The sequence below is a fragment of the Oreochromis niloticus genome, linkage group LG6 (assembly GCF_001858045.2).
Source record: "Oreochromis niloticus isolate F11D_XX linkage group LG6, O_niloticus_UMD_NMBU, whole genome shotgun sequence".
NCBI lineage: Eukaryota > Metazoa > Chordata > Actinopteri > Cichliformes > Cichlidae > Oreochromis > Oreochromis niloticus.
Window position 1 is genome coordinate 760989 of NC_031971.2, and position 27259 is coordinate 788247.

General features: G+C 42.5%; 2 protein-coding genes across 5 annotated transcripts in view; both read left to right on the plus strand.

Annotated features, from left to right (window-relative positions):
* The window catches only part of LOC100697710 (potassium voltage-gated channel subfamily H member 1), a 90799-nt gene extending 81223 nt beyond the window's left edge, over nucleotides 1–9576 (plus strand). For 2 of the 4 annotated variants that reach the window (XM_025908329.1, XM_025908328.1), the window contains exon 9: nucleotides 8689–9576. In XM_025908329.1, coding sequence (XP_025764114.1) covers nucleotides 8689–8903 — 215 coding nt within the window. In that variant the 3' untranslated portion in view covers nucleotides 8904–9576. Of the gene's footprint in view, nucleotides 1–4383; nucleotides 4408–4702; nucleotides 5518–8688 lie in introns of those variants that run through there. The other 2 variants (XM_025908327.1, XM_019355592.2) reach the window with 2 other exon arrangements.
* LOC100711262 (malate dehydrogenase, cytoplasmic) overlaps nucleotides 1–27259 on the plus strand; it is an 868968-nt gene that overhangs the window by 560242 nt on the left and 281467 nt on the right. The gene's annotated exons all lie outside the window — the stretch shown is intronic.

The window sequence follows — 27259 nt, forward strand, 5'->3', positions numbered from 1 at the left end:
ACCATGACAGGCACCAACTACCTTGCGGCCGCAGGTCAGTGCAGCAGCTTCGGCAATGGAGGTGCTGAACATGGTCTATTCGGACTCAATGTCCCCAGTCTCCCTCGGAATGCTGTTTAAGCTCTGCCAGAAGTGTGCATTGAAGATCTCGCAGACTGGGGCCTCTGCTAGGCATTCCTAGCATACCCTCACTATACGTTTAGGTGTGCCAGGTCTGTCCAGCATCCTCCCCTGCCACCTGATCCAACTCACCACCAGGTGATGATCACTTGACAGATCAGCCCCTCTCTTTACCCAAGTGGCCAGAACATATGGCTGCAGGTCTGGTGATACAATTACAAAATCGATCATCGACCTGCAGCCCAGAGTGTCGTGGTGCCACGTGCACTTATGGACAATCTTATGTTCGAACATGGTGTTTGTTATGGGAAAACTGTGGTTTGCCAAAGTCCAAAAACAATACACCGCTCAGGTTCAGATCCAGGAGGCCGTTCCTCCCAATCATTCCCCTCCAGATCTCGCTGTTGTTGCCCACGTGAGATTTGAAGTCTCCCAGTAGGACAGCAGAGTCTCCAGGGATAGCACCATCCAATACCCCATCCAGGGACTCCCCGACCCAGAGGCACAGGGAAAAAACCTTCTCATCCACTGGGAGAAACCCCAATATACAGGCAGCAATCCAAAGGGATACCCGGATACCCACCCCAGCCCGCCGCCTCTCACCAGGGGCAACTCCAGACTGAGACAGAGTCCAGTCCCTCTCCAGGAGACTGGTTCCAGAGCCCAAGCCGTGCATTGACGTAAGCCCAACTATATCTAGCCGGTCTCTCAGGCTCCTTCCCCACCAGAGAGGTGACATTCCATGTGCCCCAATTGCCTGGGATCGGTCAGCCTGGACCTCTGTTCCTGGCCGCTGTCCGGCTCACAATGCACCCAACCCACTTCAGGAAGATCTCCCTTTTTGTCCAAGTCCTTTTTTCGGGCTGTGTCCAGCTGGGCCCCATGGACTAAGGCCCGACCACCAGACACTCACCCTCGGGCACCCTACCCGGGCCTGGCTCCAGGGCGGGGCCCCGGTAACTCTATCCCGGGCAGGGTGAACTGTTCCCTCGATGGTCTTCTCATAGGGGTCTTCTGAATCGCCACCCAGGATCAATTTGCCATGGGAGACCCTTCCAGGGCGGCCGCGTCCTCAAGTCATGCGCGGCTCAGCTGGCTGGAGTGTTTACACATATCTTCAACCTTTCCCTCTCTCTGTCTGTAGTCCCAGCCTGCTTCAAAATGGCCACCATCGTCCCTGTACCCAAATCCTCCACCATCTCATCATTGAACGACTGGCGACCTGTAGCCCTGACCCCCATCGTGAGCAAATGCTTCGAGAAGCTGGTCAGGGACTTCATCTGCTCTGCACTACCCGACTCACTGGACCCTCTACAGTTCGCATACCGCCACAACAGGTCCACTGATGATGCCATAGCCCTGACACTCCATGCTGCCCTGTCACACCTGGAGAAGAGAGACACGTATGTGAGAATGCTGTTTGTAGATTACAGCTCAGCATTCAACACCATCGTTCCCTCGAAGCTGGACAGGAAACTGCAGGATCTAGGACTGAGCAGCTCCCTCTGCAGCTGGATCCTTAACTTCCTGTCTGACAGACGCCAAGTGGTCAGACTGGGCAGCACCACCTCATCCCCCATCACACTGAACACTGGTGCTCCACAGGGGTGTGTACTGAGCCCTCTCCTGTACTCACTCTACACCTACGACTGCACGGCCACTAACAACTCCAACATCATTGTGAAGTTTGCGGACGACACTACAGTGGTGGGTCTTATCACCAACGGTGATGAGACAGCCTACAGGGAGGAGGTCAGCGCCCTGACCCACTGGTGTCAAGACAACCATCTCACCCTCAACGTCGCAAAGACAAAGGAGCTGATAGTGGACTTCCGGAGGTGCAGAGGAGTACACACCCCCATCACCATCAACGGCGCCGCTGTGGAGAGAGTGAGCAGCTTCCGCTTCCTTGGTGTACATCTGGCTGAGGATCTTACGTGGTCAGTACACATAAACAAGACAGTGAAGAAGGCGCAGCAGCGCCTCTTCTTTCTCAGGAGACTGAAAAGATTCGGCATGAGCCCCCGCATCCTCAGGACCTTCTATCGCTGTGCCATTGAGAGCATCCTCACTGGATGCATCACCACCTGGTATGGCAACACCACCACTTACAACCGCAAAGCTCTCCAGAGAGTAGTGCGGTGTGCTGAACGGATAATTGGAGGTGAGCTTCCCTCCCTCCAAGACATCTACAGGAAGCGGTGCCTGAGGAAAGCGGGGAGGATCATCAAGGACTCCAGTCACCCCAGCCATAAACTCTTCAGACTACTTCCATCAGGAAGGAGGTTCTGCAGCATCCGGTCCCGTACCAGCAGACTGAGAGACAGCTTTTTCCACCAGGCCATCAGACTGCTGAACACGTCATAGACACCTCACCCTCACTACTGGAACTTCAACATTATGCACTCCATACTGTACATTAATGCCACTGTTTTGCACATACCTACCTCTGTATATTTTATATTTTATATATCTTATTTTATTGTTTACTCTATTTCATTTGTAAAACATGTATATACACACTCACACACACACACACACACACACACACGTAGAAAAACATATTTAGTACACACATTCAGTAATGTATATACCTTTATATATGGTACATATATTTATTACTTTTTAGATTAACCATTTTTATATTTTGCTTGTTGCACGTTATTGTATTTTGCACAACTCTGTTGCTTGTGAAGCTTGCACACAAGAATTTCACTCGCATGTACTGTACCAGTGTACCTGCACATGTGACGTGACAATAAAGGTGATTTGATTTGATTTGATTTGATTTGAAAAGCCCCCAGACAACATAGCCCCTGGGATCCCTGGGACACACACACCCCTCCACCATGATAAGGTAGCGATTCGAGGAGGGGAGTTTCAAAAGGTGTCCAAGAAAAATCCAGCTAAGGTGGTCAGAAAGTAGTTCAACTTTATTAAGCTGATTGCCTGTCACCTCAGACATTTTTTGTTTTACTTATAAATACTTTTAGAGATACAAAATGCTTGGTTTTTTCTCTCCTTCTTTTTGCTAACTTAATTCTCACTTCTCTGGTGTTGCGTGCGTTGCATTTTCTACCTGCTCTGGCTGACCATGAATGCTAGGAAGAGGCAGGTGAAGTCTCCTCCCTCATTCCAGTAAAACCATTTAAACCAAGAAATTGTCAACTTAAACAATACATAAATTAATAAATTATCTTGTAATCCAAATGTGTTATTATTATTCTTATATAATAATATTATATAATATTATAATATAATAACAATATTAAGGAAAACAAAATCGAATAAAATATGGTTCTCTATTTCTACTGGGCTGTCTTAGTGATTGAAACAATAACTTACCCTGATTTTGGAAACCCTTTATTCACATTGGTTATTTATATAAAAATGAGTGATTGACACCTTGAAAACCATAGGGAAGCAGGAGATCACTATGTCACGTGTGGGTGACATAGTGACAGGGAGGTCTCCATCAGGTTTAACATGGATCTCAGTTTCTCACTTATCAGCCAATTTGTGTTTGCCATGTAACTGTACATTTCTCACTAAGACTCTGTTGTCAAGTTCAAGATGTTAAATTGTTACCCTTCCGTCAAATGGCCCTTGTTTTTATCTGCTGCTTTTGGTACATTTCGAGAAGCTAGATTGTAACTTTTCTCTAAAGTTAACCTGAGATTTTGTGTATACTGTGAGTGTGAATTTGAAATCAGGCCCTTGATCACTGCGTGGCACCACAGTGGACAATAAAGTTATCCCCCAAACAACAGTCTTAACTTTCTGGTTGGGTCTAGGCATGGTAACTGCATATTTAGTGAAATGGTCTGTCATTACAAGGATGTTCTTTGGGTTACTGCTGTCTGGTTCTAGATTGAGAAAGTTCATATGGACAAGTTCTAATAGTTGAGAAGTTTAATGTTTACCAGAGCAGCTGCTTTTTCAAGAGGACTCTTTCTGCAGTGGCCAATAAAACCTAGTTCCAACAAGGGTTCTGGGAATACCCAGTTGGTCCATGTGCAAATTATGAACCACTAAGGCTCTGAGCTCTTCGGGGAGAACCAATTGATAGGTCACTTGGTCCTGCATCTTGCCTTTTCCTGTATTTTACCTCGTTGTGTAGTTCTAAGCGATTTAACTCCCACAGCAAAAATGGGAAATCGGGGAGCTCTTTGCTGGAGGTGGGGTGAGGTGTTTCTTCCAGTACAATCTGTGCTATGACTTCTCTGATAGTTGGATCAGATCTTTGTTTATCCTTTATTTCAGGACAAGACAATGAAGGAATTGTGGGTAAGCCATGTTTGTTCTCTGAAACAAGGTTAGTGTTAGTTTTCAGTTTTCAAAGTAAAAACCGGCATCACTTTAGCCAGCTCCTAATGCTATAAATTCTGCACTCAGCTTTGCAGTTCTCCAGTATGTTTGAGATGCAGCCAGATGCTTCTCATTTAACATTTTCGCTTGGTTTTTTATTTTTTCCTGACTTTTCATTTAAATCCAACTCCCCTGTATTTCTGTGTACCTGTGTATATACAACTATAAATGCTGTGTTTGAAATGTCTGCCCCCCTTCCTTCTTTCACATAAAGGTATGATCCCAGTCATATGGCCATATGGCTGAGAGCTCATCCCAGTGATCTAAACCGGCACTCAATGTAACCGAGCATTTTGAAATGAGGAACACCAATTCAGGCTGGATACTAGATTTGACTTCTGGAAAGCCCTCGATTAACAAAAGCAATAACCCTAAGCTGACCTTTGATACAATACTCATCGATATGTCACTTGACTGTTAAAGCTATAAAATCAGCTTTTCTGTCAAACATAATTTCTAGCAACAGTCACCAGACCCGAGTTCTTTTGAATATTTGAATAATTAACCCCTGTGATGCTGTTCATGTGGACATTTTCTGCACTTTGTGAGAACTTTCTGGGATTTGTGAAGAGTTCCAGTCTAACCGCTGCCTTTGACACAGTCGATCATAACAGTCTTTTATCAAGACACGAACATGTTGTTGGGTTTTAAAGGTACAGTTTTATCACAGTTTAAATCATATCTGTCAGAGAGGTCTTTTTCTGTTGCAATTAGGGAGTACTGCTCTTCTTCTGTCCCTGTTAGTTGTGATGTACCACAGGGGTCTGTTGTGGGTCCCGCTGTGTTGTCTTTACACATGCTGCCTTTGGGATCGATTTTCAGGAAATACAATATTCCCTCTCACTGTTATGCTAATGATATCCAAATTTACTTCCTGATGAAATGGGATGCCTCTGTCACACTCCATTCTCTGTTTAACTGTCTACATGACAGTTAAACCCTAAATGAAAACAAGACTGAAATTATTGTTTTCGGAAATCATACCCCTTTAGATAAAGTAGCATATACCCTATGGCAGGGGTCGGCAACCTGCGGCTCCGGAGCCGCATGCGGCTCTTTAGTCCTTATACTGCGGCTCCGCGTGGTTTGGGAAAATAAATTAGAAGTATTTAGCTGAAGTGTATTTTATTTATGTTAGTTCTTTTTAACTCGTAGTTCTAAATTGGAAGATTATTGTGATATTGAAATATAAAAATAAAATTATATTCTATTATTTTTTCATCGCTCAAAATAAGAGTCACACTCACGGAAGCCGGTGTACCCGCCGAAACGCCGTGCATTTATCGAGACTTTCAACCCCAGGTTGGCCAATTATGGATCTTCGGATCCACATTATGTCAGCAGCTGTTCTCCACCGTGAACTATGTTAAAGACAAACACCGTTCACGCCTGACAGATGACAGCATACAGTCCTGCGTAAACTGACTTCGTATAGTCCTGATTTGTGGACTCTGTGCGCAGAGGTTCAGGAGCAGAAGTCCCATTGTAAACAAATCACGGCAGACCCGACGATGTTTCCATGAGCATGCTTTTGAGCATCTCTTTATTGAGCACTTTTCACACACGGTTGCTGTACGCATACAGCCGGCTGTAGCTTTTCAGCTCACAGCCCGACATACACCACCAACAACACAACAGCACAGACAGCGCAGACGTAAAGGCAGCGAGGCGTGATTGTGGGTGTCGCTCAGGTGCGTCCGCCTCCCCTGCAGCGGCGCTGCAAACCATGCCCCGCCGCACGCATTAACCAGGTAAAATACATATTTAGGCAGAATTATATCTATTTTTCATATTTCAGCAGCATAGTGCTTTTTTCCAATTATTTTTTAAGAGTCAGGTCAAGGCTCCAACAGCCCAAAGGCGATATAAGGGTGGCGGCTCGCAGCAGTTTTTGTTTGCTACATGGATCATTTTAGTTCAGGTTGGTGTCTTTCCTTTTGTTATATTTCTTTAAGAGTTCAAAATGTGTTGATTACATAAATATAATTTAATTTTCTCTGTAGCACTTCATGGATTTCATAAGCAGCACACCTTAGTTGTTCACACAAAGCATAAAGATAAAAAACAATATATACAGTGTTATCTTCATTTTAGATGTCAAAAAGTATTTGCGGCTCCCAGTGTTTTCTTTTGAGTGGAAACCGGGTCCAAGTGGCTCTTTGGGTGTAAAAGGTTGCAGACCCCTGCCCTATGGCCAAAAAGATCCAACCTAAGAATTCCAGCGCTCTTGTCTGTATTAAAGTAATTAAGGTGTAGTTATTTCATCATTCACTCCAGTGTAAACACAAACTGTTAAAAGCTACAGAAAATCAAGCACATTTTATACATTATTATTGAAGAAGAACCACTGAGTTCAAATTACAGGCCATTTTGGCTGTAAATCAAATCAGTAATTGTGGTAGAATTCATTAAGTTTCATGAAGGAAATTTCTTTTGTGTACATTTACATGTAGTGTTTTTATTTTGGTTAAATTGTGCTACATAGAAAATTTAAATTTTAAGTGGCAATTTCCTTAAAAATGTTTTCCAAGCCTGTATTTCAGTGTTATGTCGTTTTAATGTGTGTCTTACTGTGAAAGCTAGAAAGCGGCATGTTGTTATTGCTGTTGGTTATTATTATTAACTTCCTGTTGACTCACAGATTTGGGCATTTATATAAGCAGGTACCGATGTTAAGTTTATGTGTGTTTTGTTTTTTATCTGTGTTCTAAACATTGTTCTCTAACTTATGTTTTTTATAACTATACATGTGTCTTTTCTGTATAATCCTCTTTGAGCTCCAAAATTCAGAAACAGTTTATTGGGATGGATTTTGTCAAAAATGTGGAACATGTGAATCATGTTAATAACATTCAGATTGATCAGCTAGATAGATCACCTAAAGTTACATAGTGGGGTTGAGTCATTAGATCTGCTGGTAAAACATCTAGGAGGTGACTCAGTATAAAGTTAGGTCCATATATATTTGGACACTGACAAAAGTTTTGCTTTTTTACCTGTTTGGTGAAATATATTCTAGTTATATTTTTGACAATTGACTCAAAGACTGTTTCATGTTGGCAATTCCTTTATTATGTCAATAAAGCAGATAAAATCCCTGGACTTGATCTGAAGTATGGTGCTTGCATTTGAAAGATTTTGCTGTGAACAGGCAATATGCGATCAAAGGAGCTATCCATGGAGGTAAAACAAACCATCCTTAAGCTGCGAAAAAAAAAAAAAATTGAGAATTTGCTACAATAGTGGGAGTGGCAAAATCTACACTTTGGTACATCCTGAGAAAGAAAGAAAGCAAGCATTGGAGAATGCAAAAAGACCTGAATGTCCACAGAAGACAACAGTTGTGCATGATTGCAGAATAATTTCCATGGTGACAAGAAACCCCTTTATAACAGTCAACCAAGTGAACAACACTCTCCAGGAGGTAGGCATATCAATATCCACCAACCATAAAGAGAAGACTCCAACTAAATAAAAACAGAGCGTTCACTGCAAAGCGCAAGCCACTCATAATTTAAAAAAAAAAAAAAAAAAACTTCCAAAAAAGCCAGCACAGTTGTGGAAAAACATTCTTTGGAAAGATGAAATCAAGATCCACATCTACCAGAATGAAAAAAGTATGGAGAAAGCGTAGAACAGCTCATGATCTAAGGCATACCACATCATCTGTAAAACAAGGTGGAGCCAGGGTTAGGCTTGGGCATGCATAGCTACCAGTGGAAGTGGGACGCTTGTGTTTATTGATGATGTGACACAGGACAGCAATTCCAGCTAAATGCAGTTACAGTGATTGGGTGGCGTTTCATACAGATGGACAGTGACCTAAAACATAACCCAGCTACCCAGGAGTTTCTTAAAGCAAAGAAGTGTAATATTCTTGAAAGGCCAAGTCGGTCACCTGATCGTTACCCAAATGTGCATTCATTTTACTTCAGGACTAAAATTTGGAAAGAAAGACCGACAAACCAACAGCAACTGAAAGCCGCGGCAGTAGAGGTCTGGCAGAGCACAAAAAAGGAGGAAATCTGGTGATGTCCAAGACTTCAGGCTTTCATTGGTACCAAGGGGTTTTCAACCAAGTATCAGAATTGAACATTTTATTTTTTTAGTTATTTAATTTGTCCAATTACCTTTGAGCCCCTGAAATGAAGGGATTGTGTTAAAAAAAAAAAAAAAAACCTAACTGTGTTTGTTTTGCAGGTAAAGGTGATGTGTTTGGTGACGTGTTCTGGAAGGAGATGACACTGGCTCAGTCCTGTGCTAATGTCCGAGCATTGACCTACTGTGACCTCCACATAATCAAAAGAGATGCGCTGCAAAAAGTTCTGGAGTTTTACGCCAACTTTGCAAACCACTTTGCCAGGAACCTGGTGCTTACTTACAACCTGAGGAAGAGGGTGAGTTTGCTTTACTGATGTATATTTAGTATCTATTGCATTTATTTTAAGTCATGCCAAAAAACCCTTTTCACAGGACTTTATGCAGTCGTAAGAAAAATTAAGTTTACCACATCATTCAGTACATTGTAAAAGCACCTTAAGCAGCATGAAATTAAAACTCTCACATCATTTTGGATGAATTTCAGGCCTTCTTTACAGCAGTGGTTCTTAAACTGTGGTACTTGAGTTCCCACAAGTATACAGGAAATCTCTCAAAACAATTTCCAAATTAATAATATACTGTGGTGGGGTGAAGCGTCTTTACTATAAAAAGCCCACGTAGAGGTTGAGCTAGCTATTCCACCCCAAAAAGAAGAAGGGAGGACTCCTTTTGTGAGATACTCACTGCATTACATGATGCTTCAGAGCCTTAATGACAAAGCACATGAACTCACTCATGGTATAAACATCTATTTCCATCAAACAACAACTGCCAGTAAATTTACACTGTAAAATTAACAGGTACAGTTAAGAGTCACGTAACAATAACAGATGTAAATAACACTTTCCTCATCTTCCTCATCAACACATGTTCCCAAGGCATGACGGGAGATAACTAGCCGTTCCCAACACGCCACAATACCATGTTCTGAATGAGAGATTTCTGAAAAATGAAAACGTAAAGCACTGCTATCACTTCCGACATAAATGAAGACAGAAAACTAAACAGAAGTGATTTTGTTTTTTTGTTTTGTTTTTTTTGCCTGTCCCGTTTGGCTCTTTTGCCATCAGAATTATTGTCTAAAGGCGAAGAAAGATGCCCAACGGATTTACTTTACCAAATTGACCATCCCAGCCTTGCCGTAATGGTCCATTTGATTCACCTTTTATTGTTTATTTTATTTTCACTTGCTGAATACGGGACAGACTTGACTGGGGGAAAGAAAGGGGAGAAAGAAAGAGGGAAAGAAAAACAGCTGAGAAGAGGGACGGGGGAAAAGGGCAAAAAACAAAAACCAACAGAATAAGCAGACAAAAAATACATATATCGATCACCTAGATTACCTGTTGAGAAAGAAAAAAGAAAACAAGCAGAAGAAAACGAGAGTAATAGAATAAACAACATCACAATGATATATGGGAATATGACAGTAAATACTAAATATTAAACATTATTGTGCAGCTCGTAGGATCGACAGCGCACAGTGTGCTTTGAGGTAGGAGCCAAAAAGGGTGTAGTTTGTGTGTGTGATCACCCATGTGTACACCTGTGAGCATGGACGCACTTGTTTTTTAAAAGGTTCCTTCATGTAATGATCTGCTAGAGGGTGTGGGGGGCCACTGCCCCGTCCTCCAGGGCATGAAGCAGGTATGGAGGAGATCAAAACTCCAGACATCCAGAGGCCCCCAGAACACAAGAGACCAAGGAGGACCAACAGAGGGGCAGCTGTGCCACTATCCCAGAAAGAGCTGAGGAGAGTCCCAGATGAGGGGTCACTCAGCAGCCGCGGAGCAGAAGCCGGGGGGGAGGGGTTGCAGTGACGTGCCTGTGAGCTCCGCCGGCAGCCAGCTGTGCCTAAGTGACCGAGCCCCAGGCCGAGAGGCCGAGGGCACCCCACCTCCGAAGTGGCCCGAGCGAGCCCCAGGCTCCAGGCCCTGATAAGCAGCCGCCAAGGAGTGAGCCGGTGTGTACCTGGGTGCCCATCCCCGGACACAAAGAACCACCAACGCACCGATGTCTGAGGGCGTCCGCCACCGGCAGGGGAAGTGGTGGGGGGAGATAGGCCTCCAAACCTTGGAGGGCCTGAGATGTCCCCAGAGAGGTGGCGTCTGATACCCAACCTGACATATAGACACAGACATACAGGCACACACAGATACAAACATCCATTCCCACCCTCATGCTCTCATATGCAATTACTCCACACTCAACCAACGTGGAGACAGTCATAAAGAGACGCTGTACACACAGAAGTGACATTTGTAGGGTTACTGATGTTGGGCTAGTTGGTATTTAACGATGTGCCATCTGGTGGCTAGCTACCCAGCTATGGTTAGCATATTATAAACACAGTAAAGCCGGAGGATGAACGCTAAATTTTTTCCAATGATAAAAGTTAATGTGAGGGTTCCCGATGGTTAGGGAGAAATGTAAACGCATGGGAGGATGCTGTAAACGGACAGCACTTCAGTCAGGAGAATAACTGAGATAATCCACAATCCACAATACAAGGTTAGTCATTAATATACTGCTGCATGGGCTGGGCTATAGTTACATAGTAAGGTTTTAAAAACTGATCTTTAAAATGAATAGTGGTAATAAAAACCGAGAGAGGCCGACAGTGATCACTGGCCTTTTTAGAGGCTTGTTCAGATTAAATAGAACAAAATACAAAGCATTAAAGCATATTAAAACACGACAGCCTTAATAAACTCAGAGCAGTTTTGACCTGGAAGCAGGGTTCATATTTCATCACTTAAGGACTGGATATCCCACCTGCTGTGAATGTTTTAATGCAGTGTAGTTCTTATTATCATCAATTGTTACACCCTTTTTATGACAGTTTAAATAAATAACATTCATATAAGAAATAAAATTGTCTAGTGTTAACTTTATATGGTTTTAAATAGGCCTATACTGTTGGTCATAAGGGTGGTACTTGAAGAGCTATATATTTTATGAGGTGGTACTTATTGTGAAAAGTTTGAGAACCACTGCCTTACAGCATTGCTTCAGTTCATCTTGTTTTGCAGGCATTCATTTCACTGCTTTTCAATCGGGATGAAGTGTGAGTTTTCACTGGGCAATCAGTATTACCTTGATTCTTTTTCAGTCATTCTGATGTAAATTTGCTGGAATTCTTAGATTCATTGTATTGTTGCGCATTCCAGCGTGGCCGAGCGTTGATGGACATACTAACAATGTCTCTAAAATCTCTAAAATCCTGTTGCTACAAAGCCCAAATCACCACCTTTCCACTACTGTGTTTGAAATTTGGTATGAGGGGTTTGTGCTAATATGCTGTGTTTGGTTTTCTCCAAATGTGGCGCTGTGCATTAGGCCAAACACCTTCAAAGGACATTGTTCCAGTACAGATACAAAAAAACGTAAGCCATGCTACCATGTTCTTTTTGGAGAGCAGAGGCTTTATTCACTCTCCTCCAAACAAGCTTTTTTAAATTGTACTGCCGTGAATTTTAACATTTAACATTTAGCATGCTAATGTACTAGGCCTGTAAAGTCTGAGATGTAGCTCTTGGGTTTTTGAAATTTCTTTTATAACATATTCTCGCCTTAGGGTGAATTTGTTGGTGTTTCCTCTCCTGTAATGATTGTATTAACACACACCTAATTGTGCTAGACCAGCAAACTGCCTAAACGTCTGGTTCTATAGAGGTAATCCCACTTGCAGATGATCCGGAAATTAAGTGCATTTGATTAGAAGTGCCTGCCTGCCACTTAACCTATGAAAACTTTCATTTTTACACAGCTGTATCCTAGTCAAAGTTTATAACCTGCTTTGTATTAAGAGCTCAAGTAATATGGACATATTCGTTTGATAAAAGACAGATATTCCTTGCTTCAAAGACTTTTATAAGAGTAATATTTGACTCGGTAGAACACTAGATGCATCAGATTTTTTCACAGCTTATCCTTCTCCACAGAGCAGGAACAACTGTGTAAGTAAAGCTAACAAAGCTGTGATGAAAGGCTGTTAGTTTAACACCCTAGCTGGTGCTTCTTTTTTTAATTCTTTTTTGGGGTCATTTTTCTGGGAAAAATGGTAGAAGTTCTTAAAAATCAGTTCTAGATTTCCCACCTTATTGAAAAAAAAATAAATGTTTGTGCATCAATATTATCAAAAGTTAAACTGCTCTCTTCCTTTTTATCCATGTCTAGGACCTGTTAGCATTTCCATTTAAACCTTGAGTACATTAGGTTGTAGGGTCAAATCCAGTGGCACATTTTACTCATCTTTTGTTAGTTTAGTTAACGTTAGCTTTAGCTTGCATTTTAGCTTACATTGAATTGTCCAACAGAACCACAAAAGACCTAAACTTCCAGGGATTTTCTGAGTGGTAAAATTTGTTTCCTGGAGCTTAATTTTGGACCCTAGTTCCTAGTTAGAATTTCATGAATCAACTGAGCAATTCAAAAGGTCAGAGTCAATGTGTTCTGCGGTTAAAGTGTTTCAAATAAGCTATAACAGGAGTGTCAAATTCACATTTACTAACATATGCTTTTAAAAATCTGAGTCACATCAACAGCAAGGTGTATACATTTTTTTCACACATTTTCAAATGTCCCACAGCCCTCCACTAGCTAATAAAAACACAGTTAAAAAAATAAATAAATCAGGAAATCCAATCACTCAGCATTTCAAAAGCGTAATGATAATAAATTATAGTTTGGGGCATATATAAACTGGACTGGGTTAAAAACACCACTGCACTTTACAGGAGTCATTTAGAGTCATCTCTATTTTCTGAGGCGGCAGAGGTCCTTCAACATCTGTCGGACAATGCTCAGGATTTTCTATGAGTCTGTTATGGCCAGTGCTATTCTCTATGCTGTTGCACGCTGGGGGAGCAGGTTGAGGGTCGCAGACACCAACAGACTCAAACTGATCTGTAAGGCCAGTAATGTTATGGGGATGAAGCTGGAATCCCTTAAGGTGGTGTCGGAGAGGCGAATGTTATCCAAGATAAAGATAATGTTGGACACCTACTCCATGACTTGATGGCTAGCCAACAGGAGTACGTTCAGTGGGTGACTGAGACTACCAAAAAGCAACACTGAATGACACAGGAAATCATTCCTGCCTGTGGCCATCTCCCTGTACAACCCTCCATCTAACACTCTGTAAACACTGCAATAGTTATCCTTTTGCAGACACTCTTTTCTACTCTGTAATATCAGTCAGAGAGACTTCATTTATGCCCAAGGGGCAATAAAGATACAACAGAGCCGCATGACATTGAAGAACACAAAACTGCTCAGCTGACTGGCCGGTCGACCGCACGAGCAGCGACCCGGAACCGAACAATGGAAAATGCACAACATGAGGAAAGTCGAGGAAAAAAAGAAGAACTCCCCTCAGACTGAGCTCCAACACAGAGATCATTTTGAGAACAGAAAAAAAACCCCACCTCAACACATAGCACATGAATCATCACATCTCACAACATAGAGACATAAGCTTCGAAGGCGTTTGGAGGGGTTGGGGGGGTGAGTGTAGGTCTGTGTCAGTGTACATGCATATGTGTGCGTGTGTGTGTGTTCCGTGTTCAGCCGAGAGATATTCCTGTCAACACTCTTAATATTTATTTATAATCACCTCTGTCAATCCTTGATTAGTGGCAACTCATAACAACAGTCGCCTCAAGGCGCTTTATGTTGTAAGGTAGACCCTACAATACCCCTACAACCGGTTGGGGTAAGAGAAGGAAGACAGGATAAAGACATGCTATGGAAGAGAGACAGAGATTAATAACAAGTGTGATTTAATGCAGAGAGGTCTATTAACACATGTTGAGTGAGAAAGGTGACTGAAAAGGAAATACGCAATGCATCATGGGAATCCCCCAGTACCCTACACAGCATTGCAGCATAACGAAGGGAGGATTCAGAGTCACTTGATCCAGCCCTAACTGTATGCCTTAGCAAAAAGGAAAGTTTTAAACCTAATCTTAAAACTAGAGATAGTGTCTGTCTCCAAACTGGAAGCTGGTTCCACAGAAGAGGGGCCTGAAAACTGAAGGCTCTGCCTCCCATTCTACTTTTAAATGCTCTAGGAACAACAAGTAAGCCTGCAGTGTGAGAGCGACGTGCTCTAATGGGGTGAAATGGTACTATAAGGTTATTAAGATAAGATGGGGCCTGATTATTTAAGACCTTGTATGTGAGGAGCAGGATTTTGAATTCAACTCTGGATTTAACAGGAAGCCAATGAAGGGAAGCCAATACAGGAGAAATATGCTCTCTCTTTCTATTCGCTGTCAGTACTCTTGCTGCAGCATTTTGGATTAACTCAAGGCTTTTCAGGGAGTTTTTAGGAAAGCCTGATAATAATCAATTACAGTAGTCCAGCCTAGAAGTAATAAATGCATGAACTAGTTTTTCAGCGTCACTCTGAGGCAGCATATTTCTGATTTTAGAGATTTTGCGCAAATAGGAGAAAGCAGTCCTAGAAGTTCTTTAAGTTTGTTTTAATAGATTATTACCTGGTTATTAATATGTTTTCTGCTTATTACACAGATACTACCAGAGATATTGCCCAGTACTAAACACACTTTTTGAGATTTTGCTTTAATAGGTTATTAATGTGTTATTAAGTGGAAATAGGCAGTTTTGCATTTTGCAGCTCTGTTTCCTGCTTGTTACACAGAATCTACCACAGGTAATTTAATGCTAATAGCTTTAAAATGACCACATTATTACATTCTTGTTTTTTCCTTTTTACCCTACTATTACCACTTTATTTTAGCTGTATTTTCATATTATTAACCTAAATATTTGGGCTCTTATTTTCCTTTTACATAAATTTCATATTACTTAGTATTATTCATATTACGTAATATTATTACCATTGTTTCTACCATGATATTACTATTTAGTAGTTATTACTTTTTTAATTGGATTTACATCTGTTGGCTCTACTTTGGTAATAACTTTATTATTATATTACATTATTACGTTCTAGTTTCCCTTTGTTACCTTACTATTACATTATTACTGAGCTGTAATAGAAAGTGCTACTGAAACCACATTTAGTGCTTAAATGTAGTAGAAAGTGCCAGTACCAGTCTATTTATTATATGATAAATGAAACCCATAGTTATATCAGATGGATGAGTCTTTAATTATCTTCTTATTTGTTTTTCATAATAACTGAATTAACATGATTAACTAATTAACATGATTAATTGTGATGTAATGAATCACTGTGTGTAGTAATTAACCAATTCTACTAATTCTCCCAAAAAAGTTATCAAACAAAAATTATGTCCAAGTCACAACCTGTTAAGCAACACTTAATGTCCAAAAGTCTAGATTTGTCTTTAGAATCCGTGCAGACTGTGGAGTTTCTAAATGAACACAGCAATTCAGTCTACAGTATTGATGGAAATAATATGGCAAAATGATTATTATGATACTTTATCAGAAGAAACTAATTATTAGTTACCAATTATTATTAGTTTTCTCACTTAATCTATTCATCTGAGAGCTCTATGATAGAATTGTCCAATGACATTGACCAGATGGTCACGAGTTCATTAAATGGCTTTGTGTTCAACATACTGATGACATTGCCGTAAGAAAAGCTTTACAGCCACAAACATGCATTGTCTCTGAATAATAAAGACACTCTCAAAGGGCTGTCAGATGTCACATCAAGTGACTGGTAGCTAGTAGTCCACAGACACCATTATTAGGGCCCGAGCACTGAGAGTGCGAAGGCCCTATTGTATCTGCTCTGTTTATTATTATTAGGGCCCGAGCACTGAGAGTGCGAAGGCCCTATTGTATCTGCTCCGTTTCTTCTTCTTCTTCTTCTTCTTCTTCTTCTTATTATTAGGGCCCGAGCACCGAGAGTGCGAAGGCCCTATTGTATCTGCTCTGTTTATTATTATTATTATTATTATTATTATTATTATTATTATTATTATTATTATTATTATTTTTCATTGAAATGAATTGCCTTTTTGAGGGCTTTAACATGCTCAAAAACTCATGAAATTTTGCACACGCATCAGGTCTGGTGAAAAATTTTGTATTTTAATGGTTTTACATATGAGCATTGGAAAATTGCTCTAGAGCGCCACCTATGCCTTATAAAATGCAGCCCTACGACCACATGGTTTGAGCTACATGTATGAAATCTGGTACACGTATGTATCACGCCAAGACGAACAAAAAAGTCAATGGGCCCATTGACGCAAACCCAACAGGAAGTCCGCCATTTTGGATTGAAAGTCACATTTTGGCTCTGATTTTACCATTTCCATGCCTTGTACTTTCGCGAACTCCTCCTTGGGATTTTGTCATACAAACTTCATATTTGGTCAGTGCCAACTACACACCTGGGCCATGTTAAATTGCGGAGCTTTTGAGTTTTCGTGATACGGTGAGGACGTGGCGCCACGGCGAATTTCGATGACTCGCCATGAAAATCTTATTGCCTCTCATTCCCTTATACATTGTCCGCCGTGCACCAAAGAGCACACATATGATAAGGCTCCAGCCCTGAACATATTTCAACTGCCATATTTGAAATCATGGACAGCGCCACCTAGTGGGAACAGGAAGTGTCATGTTTTACACTTTGGAGTACAGCGTTGTGATGGGTGACATCTGCAGCCTCAAATTTCTCCAGGAAAGCCTTAAGGAGTTGGTCTTGGGTTACAGTGAAAACTGTGACTTTTCGTGAGAGGGTGTGACCCCAGCAGCATGGCGAACTTTGATGTCTCGCCATGAAGAAACAAGTTAGTATAACTCAATGAAATCCAGTCTGATCAGAACCAGACTTTACAGGGATGATGTCAGACTCGCCCTGAACAGATTGATGTGCCCATTGTCAGGAATATGCAGAGCGCCACCTAGTGGCAACAGGAAATGTCATGTCTTTCATTTTGTTGTACTGATTTTCACAGGTTTATCGTGGCCACCTCAAAAGCGGTGAATATCACCATCAGTCCCTCATGATGCTTCAGTGAGAAAATTGTGACTTTAAACTGAACGGCGCACCCTGTTGGCAACGCGGTTCACCATGAACAATGAAGTGGCTTTTGAGGGGCTTGGAAAGTTTAAAAAGTCTTGAAATTTGGCGCACACCTCCAATGTGATGAGCGCTTTCTTGTTATTTTACCATTTTCACTGAATAGCGCAAAATGGCTCCACAGCGCCCCCTACAAAATTTCAAAACAACAGCCCCTGCTCTGTGTTTCGTCTATGAGCCTGAAATCTGGTAAGCTTATGTAAGATATCAAGATGTACAAAAAAGTCTCTTGGAGCAATATCCCAAATCCAACAGGAAGTCAGCCATTTTAAAATTAATGTGTCATTTTGGCCACATTTTCCCCTCTTTTCAGGCCTCGTACTTTGACGAACTCCTCCAAGGGATTTCATCATATTGAACCAATCTCCAGTATGTGGAATCTAAAGACCTTTGTGATGTTAATTTGCGAAGCTTTTTACGTTCAGGGAAACGGGGTGGTCATGTCGGCACGTGGAGTTTCAATCCCTCGCCAAAAAGCAGTAATCTGCTGTCACTCAAAAACACAATGTCCAATCTCTCACAAACGTCACAGGCGTGGTGAGACTCGACCTCGGAAATGTTTGTTATGCCATTTGTCAGTAATGGTTAGAGCACCACCTGGTGGGACGACTATAATCATGATTAAATGAGATGAAATGTTAGCTGGTGGTTAAATGCATGAATTCCATCAATGTGACATCAGATCGGACGTGCTGGTTTTAGGTGTAAGGCATGGCTCGACGCGCCAGGGGTGCGAGGGCCCTCATAACGCTGCTTGCAGCTTTAATTATTATTATTATTATTATTCAGGCAAAACAAGGGCCTTTTTGAGGGCCTAAACATGCTCAAAAACTCATGAAATTTTGCACACATGCCAGGTCTGGTGAAAAATTTTGTATTTTAATGGTTTTACATATGAGCACTGAGAAATGGCTCTAGAGCGCCACCTATGCCTAGTTAAATGCAGCCCTACGAACACATCGTTTGAGCTACATGTATGAAATCTGGCACACATGTGTATCATGCCAAGACGAACAAAAAAGTCACTGGGACCATTGTCACAAACCCAACAGGAAGTCCGCCATTTTGGATTGAAGGTGACATTTTGGCTCTAATTTTACCATTTCCATGCCTCGAACTTTTTCGAACTCCTCCTTGGGATTTGGTCGTATAAGCTTCATCTTTGGTTAGTGTCAACTACACACCTGGGCCATGTTAAATTGCGGAGCTTTTGAGTTTTCGCAATACGGTGAGGCCGTGGCGCCATGGCGAATTTCGATGACTCGCCATGAAAATCTTATTGTCTCTCATTCCCTCATACATGGTCCGACGTGGACCAAAGAGCACACATATGATAAGGCTCGAACCCTGAACATATTTCAACTGCCATATTTGACACCAGGGACAGCGCCACCTAGTGGGAACAGGAAATGTCATGTTTTACACTTTGGTGTACAGTATTGTTATGGTTGACATCTGCAGCCTCAAATTTCTCCAGGAAAGCCTTAAGGAGTTGGTCTTGGGTTACAGTGAAAACTGTGAGTTTTCACGAAAGGGTGTGACCCCAGCAGCATGGCGAATATTGATGTCTCGCCATTAAGAAACAAATTAGTATAACTCAATGAAATCTAGTCTGATCAGTACCAGACTTTACAGGAATGATGTCAGACCCGCCCTGAACAGAATGATGTGCCCATTGTCAGGAATAGGTAGAGCGCCACCTAGTGGCAACTGGCTTTCATTTTCTTCTACTGATTTTCACAGGTTCATCGTGGCCACCTCAAAAGCGGTGAATATCACCATCAGTCCCTCATGATGCTTCAGTGAGAAAATTGTGACTTTAAACTGAACGGCGCACCCTAGTGGCAACGCGGTTCACCATGAACAATGAAGTGGCTTTTGAGGGGCTTGGAAAGTTTAAAAAGTCTTGAAATTGGGCGCACACCTCCAATGTGATGAGCGCTATCATGTTACGGGATCATTTTCATTAAATGGTGCAAATGGCTCCACAGCACTCCCTACAAAATTTCAAAACATCAGCCCCTGCTCTGTGTTTTATCTATGAGTCTGAAATCTGGCAAGCTTATGTAAGATATCAAGATGTACAAAAAAGTCTCTTGGAGCAATATCCCAAATCCAACATCAAGTCAGCCATTTTAAAATTAAGGTGTAATTTTGGCGACATTTTCCCCTCTTTTCAGGCACCATTCTGTGACGAACTCCTCCGAGGGATTTCATCAGATTGACACGATGTCCTGTGTGTGGAATCTAAAGACCTTTGTGATGTTAAATTGCGAAGCTTTTTACGTTCAGGGAAACGGGGTGGCCATGGCGGCACGTGGAGTTTCAATCCCTCGCCAAAAAGCAGTAATCTGCTGTCACTCAAAAACACAATGTCCAATCTCTCCCAAAGTTCGCAGGCGTGATGAGACTCAAGGTCGGAAATGTTTCTTATGCCATTTGTCAGTAATGGTTAGAGCGCCACCTAGTGGGACGACTATAATAATGATTGAATGAGATGAATCGTTAGCTGGTGGTTCTAGGCATGAATTCCATCAATGTGACATCAGATCGGACGTGCTGGTTGTAGGTGTTGGGCGTGGCTCGACGTGCCAGGGTGCGAGGGCCCTCATAACGCTGCTTGCAGCTTTAATTAGGGCCCGAGCACTTCGAGTGCGAAGGCCCTATTGTATCTGCTCCGTTTCTTCTTCTTATTAGGGCCCGAGCACCGAGAGTGCGAAGGCCCTATTATATCTGCTCTGTTTCTTATTATTATTATTAGGGCCCGAGCACTGACTGTGCGAAGGCCCTATTGTATCTGCTCTGTTTCTTCTTCTTCTTCTTCTTATTAGGGCCCGAGCACCGAGAGTGCGAAGGCCCTATTGTATCTGCTCTGTTTCTTATTATTATTATTATTATTATTATTATTATTCAGGCAAAACAAGGGCCTTTTTGAGGGCTTTAACATGCTCAAAAACTCTTGAAATTTTGCACACATGCCAGGTCTGGTGAAAAATTTTGTATTTTATTGGTTTTACATATGAGCACTGGGAAATGGCTCTGTAGCGCCACCTATGCCTTGTTAAATGCAGCCCTACGAACACATCGTTTGAGCTACATGTCTGAAATCTGGCACACATGTGTATCATGCCAAGACGAACAAAAAAGTCTATGGGCCCATTGACGCAAACCCAACAGGAAGTCCGCCATTTGGAAGTGAAGGTGACATTTTGGCTCTAATTTTTCCATTTCCATGCTTCGAACTTTTGCGAACTCTTCATTGGAATTTCATCGTACAAGGTTCATATTTGGTCAGTGTCAACTACACACCTGGGCCATATTAAATTGCGGAGCTTTTGAGTTTTCGGGTTACTGTGAGGCCGTGGCGCCACGGCGAATTTCGATGACTCGCCATGAAAATCTTATTGCCTCTCGGTCTGTCATACATTGTCCGACCTTGACCAAAGTGGACACATATGATAAGGCTCCACCCCTGAACATATTTCAACTGCCATATTTGACACCAGGGACAGCGCCACCTAGTGGGAACAGGAAATGTCATGTTTTACACTTTGGGGTACAGTATTGTAATGGGTGACATCTGCAGCCTCAAATTTCTCCAGGAAAGCCTTAAGGAGTTGGTCTTGGGTTACAGAGAAAACTGTGAGTTTTCGCTGAAGGGTGTGACCCCAGCAGCATGGCGAACATTGAGGTCTCGCCATGAAGAAACAAATTAGTGTAACTCAATGAAATCCAATCTGATCAGTACCAGATTTTACAGGGATGATGTCAGACCCGCCCTGAACAGATTGATATGCCCATTGTCAGGAATACGTAGAGCGCCACCTAGTGGCAACAGGAAATGTCATGTCTTTCATTTTGTTGTACTGATTTTCACAGGTTCATCGTGGCCACCTCAAAAGCGGTGAATATCACCATCAGTCCCTCTTGATGCTTCAGTGAGAAAATTGTGACTATAAACTGAACGGCGCACCCTGGTGGCAGCGCAGTTCACCATGAAAGATGAAGTGGCTTTTGAGGGGCTTGAAAGTTTAAAAAGTCTTGAAATTTGGCGCACACCTCTAATGTGATGAGGGATTCTTTTTATATGTTCATTTTCCTTGAACAGCGCAAAATGGCTCCACAGCGCCCCTACAAAATTTCAAAACAACAGCCCCTGCTCTGTGTTTTATGTATGAGTTTGAAACCTGGCAAGCTTATTGGAGATATCAAGATGTACAAAAAAGTCTCTTGGAGCAATATCCCAAATCCAACAGGAAGTCAGCCATTTTAAAATTAATGTGTAAATTTGTCGACATTTTCCCCTCTTTTCAGGCCTCATACTTTGACGAACTCCTCCAAGGGATTTCATTAGATTTACGCGATCTCCTGTGTGTGGAATCTAAAGACCTTTGTGATGTTAAATTGCGAAGCTTTTTACGTTCAGGGAAACGGGGTGGTCATGGCGGCACGTGGAGTTTCAATCACTCGCCAAAAAGCAGTAACCTGCTGTCGCTCAAAAACACAATGTCCAATCTCTCCCAAAGGTCGCAGGCGTGATGAGACTCAAGCTCGGAAATGTTTGTTATGCCATTTGTCAGTAATGGTTAGAGCGCCACCTAGTGGGACGACTATAATAATGGTTGAATGAGATGAAATTTTAGCTGGTGGTTAAATGCATGAATTCCATCAATGTGACATCAGATCGGAAGCGCTGGTTTTAGGTGTTGGGCTTGGCTCGACGCGCCGGGGGTGCGAGGGCCCTCATATCGCTGCTTGCAGCTTTAATTATTATTATTATTCAGGCAAAGAAGGGCCTTTTTGAGGGCTTTAACATGCTCGAAAACTCTTGGAATTTGCACACATGCCAGGTCTGGTGAAAATTTTGTATTTTAATGGTTTTACATATGAGCACTGGGAAATGGCTCTGTAGCGCCACCTATGCCTTGTTAAATGCAGCCCTACGAACACATCGTTTTAGCTACATGTATGAAATTTGGCACACATGTGTAGCATGCCAAGCCGAACAAAAAGTCTGGGGGACCATTGACGCAAACCCAACAGGAAGTCCGCCATTTGGAAGTGAAGGTGACATTTTGGCTCTAATTTTGCCATTTCCATGCCTTGAACTTTTGCGAACTCCTCATTGGAATTTCATCGTACAAGCTTCATATTTGGTCAGTGTCAACTACACACCTGGGCCATGTTAATTGCGGAGCTTTTGAGTTTTCGGGTTACTGTGAGGCCGTGGCGCCACGGCGAATTTCGATGACTCGCCATGAAATCTTATTGCCTCTCGTTCTGTCATACATTGTCCGACCTTGACCAAAGTGGACACATATGATAAGGCTCACCCCTGAACATATTTCAACTGTCATATTTGACACCAGGGACAGCGCCACTAGTGGGAACAGGAATGTCATGTTTTACACTTTGGGGTACAGTATTGTAATGGGTGACATCTGCAGCCTCAAATTTCTCCAGGAAAGCCTTAAGGAGTTGGTCTTGGTTACAGAGAAAACTGTGAGTTTTCGCTGAAGGGTGTGACCCCAGCAGCATGGCGAACATTGAGGTCTCGCCATGAGAAACAAATTAGTGTAACTCAATGAATCCAATGTGATCAGTACCAGATTTTACAGGGATGATGTCAGACCCGCCCTGAACAGATTGATATGCCCATTGTCAGGAATACGTAGAGCGCCACCTAGTGGCACCAGGAATGTCATGTCTTTCATTTTGTTGTACTGATTTTCACAGGTTCATCGTGGCACCTCAAAAGCGGTGAATATCACCATCAGTCCCTCTTGATGCTTCAGTGAGAAAATTGTGACTATAACTGACGGCGCACCCTGGTGGCAGCGCAGTTCACCATGAAGATGAAGTGGCTTTTGAGGGGCTTGAAAAGTTTAAAAGTCTTGAAATTTGGCGCACACCTCTAATGTGATGAGGGATTTCTTTTATATGTTCATTTCCTTGAAGAGCGCAAAAGGGCTCCACAGCGCCCCTACAAATTTCAAAACAACAGCCCCTGCTCTGTGTTTTATGTATGAGTTTGAAACCTGGCAGCTATTGGAGATATCAAGATGTACAAAAAGTCTCTTGGAGCAATATCTCAATCCAACAGGAAGTCAGCCATTTTAAAATTAATGTGTAAATTGGCGACATTTCCCCTCTTTTCAGGCCTCATACTTTGACGACTCCTCCAAGGGATTTCATTAGATTTACGCGATCTCCTGTGTGTGGAATCTAAAGACCTTTGTGATGTTAAATTGCGAAGCGTTTTACGTTCAGGGAAACGGGGTGGTCATGGCGGCACGTGGAGTTTCAATCACTCGCCAAAAAGCAGTAACCTGCTGTCGCTCAAAACACAATGTCCAATCTCTCCAAAGGTCGCAGGCGTGATGAGACTCGAGCTCGGAATGTTTGTTATGCCATTTGTCAGTAATGGTTAGAGCGCCACCTAGTGGACGACTATAATAATGGTTGAATGAGATGAAATTTTAGCTGGTGGTTAAATGCATGAATTCCATCAATGTGACATCAGATCGGAAGCGCTGGTTTTAGGTGTTGGCTTGGCTCGACGCGCCGGGGTGCAGGGCCCTCATATCGCTGCTTGCAGCTTTAATTATTATTATATTATTATTAAGGCAAAACAAGGGCCTTTTTGAGGGCTTTAACATGCTCAAAAACTCTTGAAATTTTGCACACATGCCAGGTCTGGTGAAAATTACGTATTTTAATGTCCGTAGACATGTCCAGGGAAATTGGCTCAGTAGCGCCACCTAGAAAATGAGAAACGCGAGCCCCGAGATGGTATGACCTACATGTATAAACTCGGACACATATCTAACGTTCGGAGACGCACAAAAAGTCTATTATGGCCATGTCCTAAACCCAACAGGAAGTCCGCCATTTGGAAGTGAAGGTGACATTTTGGCTCTAATTTTGCCATTTCCATGCCTCGAACTTTTTCGAACTCCTCATTGGAATTTCATTGTACAAGCTTCATATTTGGTCAGTGTCAACTACACACCTGGGCCATGTTAAATTGCGGAGCTTTTGAGTTTTCGGGATACGGTGAGGCCGTGGCGCCACGGCGAATTTCGATGACTCGCCATGAAATCTATTGCCTTCGTTCTGTCATACATTGTCCGACCTTGACCAAAGTGGACACATATGATAAGGCTCCACCCCTGAACATATTTCAACTGCCATATTTGACATCAGGGACAGCGCCACCTAGTGGGAACAGGAAATGTCATGTTTTACACTTGGGGTACAGTATTGTAATGGGTGACATCTGCAGCCTCAATTTCTCCAGGAAAGCCTTAAGGAGTTGGTCTTGGGTTACAGAGAAACTGTGAGTTTTGCTGAAGGGTGTGACCCCAGCAGCATGGCGAACATTGAGGTCTCGCCATGAAGAAACAAATTAGTGTAACTCAATGAAATCCAATCTGATCAGTACAGATTTTACAGGGATGATGTCAGACCCGCCCTGAACGATTGATATGCCATTGTCAGGATACGTAGAGCGCCACCTAGTGCACCAGGAAATGTCATGTCTTTCATTTTGTTGTACTGATTTTCACAGGTTCATCGTGGCCACCTCAAAAGCGGTGAATATCACCATCAGTCCCTCTGATGCTTCAGTGAGAAAATTGTGACTATAAACTGAACGGCGCACCCTGGTGGCAACGCAGTTCACCATGAAAGATGAAGTGGCTTTTGAGGGGCTTGAAAAGTTTAAAAGTCTTGAAATTTGGCGCACACCTCTAATGTGATGAGGGATTTCTTTTATATGTTCATTTTCCTTGAACAGCGCAAAATGGCTCCACAGCGCCCCTACAAATTTCAAAACAACAGCCCTGCTCTGTGTTTTATGTATGAGTTTGAAACCTGGCAAGCTTATTGGAGATATCAAGATGTACAAAAAGTCTCTTGGAGCAATATCCCAAATCCAACAGGAAGTCAGCCATTTTAAAATAATGTGTAATTTGGCGACATTTTCCCTCTTTTCAGGCCTCATACTTTGACGAACTCCTCCAAGGGATTTCATTAGATTTACGCGATCTCCTGTGTGTGGAATTAAAGACCTTTGTGATGTTAAATTGCGAAGCTTTTACGTTCAGGAACGGGGTGGTCATGGCGGCACGTGGAGTTTCAATCCCTCGCAAAAAGCAGTAACCTGCTGTCGCTCAAAAACACAACGTCCAATCTCTCCCAAAGGTCGCAGGCGTGATGAGACTCGAGCTCGGAAATGTTGTTATGCCATTTGTCAGTAATGGTTAGAGCGCCACCTAGTGGGACGACTATAATAATGGTTGAATGAGATGAAATTTAGCTGGTGGTTAAATGCATGAATTCCATCAATGTGAATCAGATCGGAAGCGCTGGTTTTAGGTGTTGGGCTTGGCTCGACGCGCCGGGAGTGCGAGGCCCTTATATCGCTGCTTGCAGCTTTAATTATTATTATTATTATTATTATTATTATTATTATTACGGCAAATGAATCGGCCTTTTGAGGGCCTAACATGCTCAAAAACTCATGAAATTTTGCACACGCGTCAGGTCTGGTGAAAATTTACGTATTTTAATGTCCTCAGAAATATCAAGGGAAAATTGGCTCAGTAGCGCCACCTAGAAAAATGAAAAACGCGAGCCCCCGGTGTGGGTATGACTACATGTATGAAACTCGGAACACATATCTAACGTTAGAGACGCACAAAAAGTCTGCTATGGCCATGTCCTAAACCCAACAGGAAGTCTGCCATTTGGAAGTGAACGTGACATTTTGGCTCTAATTTTGCCATTTCCATGCCTCAAACTTTTTCGAACTCCTCCTTGGGATTTGATTGCATAAGCTTCATCTTTGGTCCAGTCTCACTACACACCTGGGCCATGTTAATTGCGGAGCTTTTGAGTTTTCGGGATACGGTGAGCCGTGGCGCCACGGCGAATTTCGATGACTCGCCATGAAAATCTTATTGCTTCTCATTTGTCATACATGTTCCGACCTAGACCAAAGAGCACACATACGATAAGGCTCCACCCCTGAACATATTTCAACTGCCATATTTGACACCAGGGAATGCGCCACCTAGTGGGAACAGGAAATGTCATGTTTTACCTTTGTGGTACAGTATTGTAATGGGTGACATCTGCAGCCTAAATTTCTCCAGGAAAGCCTTAAGGAGTTGGTCTTGGGTTACAGTGAAGACTGTGAGTTTCGCGGAAGGGTGTGACCCCAGCAGCATGGCGAACATTGATGTCTCGCCATAAGAAACAATTAGTGTAACTCAATGAAATCCAATCTGATCAGTACCAGACTTTACAGGCATGATGTCAGTCCTGCCCTGAACAGATTGATGTGCCCATTGTCAGGAATACGTAGAGCGCCACCTAGTGGCACCAGGAAATGTCATGTCTTTCATTTGTTGTACTGATTTTCACAGGTTCATCGTGGCCACCTCAAAAGCGGTGAATATCACCATCAGTCTTCAAGATGTTCAGTGAGAAAATTGTGACTTTAAATGAACGGCGCACCCTGGTGAACGCTGTTCACCATGACCATTGAAGTGGCTTTGAGGGGCTTGGGAAAGTTTAAAATCTTGAAATTTGGCCCACCTCCAATGT